The sequence below is a fragment of the Sphaeroforma arctica genome, assembly GCF_001186125.1.
Source record: "Sphaeroforma arctica JP610 unplaced genomic scaffold supercont1.11762, whole genome shotgun sequence".
In the NCBI taxonomy this organism is placed as follows: Eukaryota; class Ichthyosporea; order Ichthyophonida; genus Sphaeroforma; species Sphaeroforma arctica.
Window position 1 is genome coordinate 1 of NW_014028796.1, and position 728 is coordinate 728.

The 728-nt window shown below is 41.8% G+C and overlaps 1 protein-coding gene across 1 annotated transcript; it reads right to left on the minus strand.

The window, feature by feature from the left end:
* Positions 1–22: 22 nt before the first annotated feature.
* On the minus strand, positions 23–226 carry SARC_17704 (hypothetical protein; the record flags this gene model as incomplete). Its single annotated transcript, XM_014288204.1, has 1 exon — positions 23–226. A coding segment is annotated over one exon (204 nt), but the record flags the coding sequence as incomplete, so codon positions are not given.
* Positions 227–728: the final 502 nt, after the last annotated feature.

Sequence of the window (728 nt, forward strand, 5' to 3'; positions counted from 1 at the left end):
TATATATATAACAGACTCCAGCTCACCCACCTGACTTATCCTTTTCCTTCTTCTGCAGCAACCAATCGGCTTCTTGCGCTCCGATGGCCACGATATCGTAGTCCTTACCACCGCCCAACCAGTCAGTCAAGTCGCGAGGTGGTTTGGCATTGCCCATGTTCCATGTGCTCACCAACACACTGAAGGTCTCCCCCCCTACATTGACATGTGAGCTTTGCATGTTGGCCTGTGTGTGTGTATACAGTATCGCACATATTAGGGACAAGATACGGTTTGACTCTGAAAAAGGCACGGGCTAGATATGCAATGTATACATCAAGTTTATTTCGTAGGACAGTGTGGTCATTGGGATGTCCAGGGAAGTGTGGGTGTGCGGAGATAGTTTGCTCATAGAGAATCAGAAAGAGTGCTCGTCCGTGATCAACGAGATAAGAACAAATTTCAAAACAGTTGCATAGGATAATAGGATCAACAGAGAAATACCAATTGTCCAGAAGCTTACGGTGTACTTTTACACTGTTATCATTGACAATGCTCTAGTGGGCAGTCCAAAATGTAAAGCCTAGAGATAAAATCAGCACATAAAAAGGAGGAATGATATAAATAAACTCGAATTGGTCGAAGGTACATATAATAACTATATACCACTGTGCCAGAAGAAATGAACGTTATTGAATGTAAATAGATTAAATCATAAGAAACTTCAAAATGCAACTATTCAAGTATCC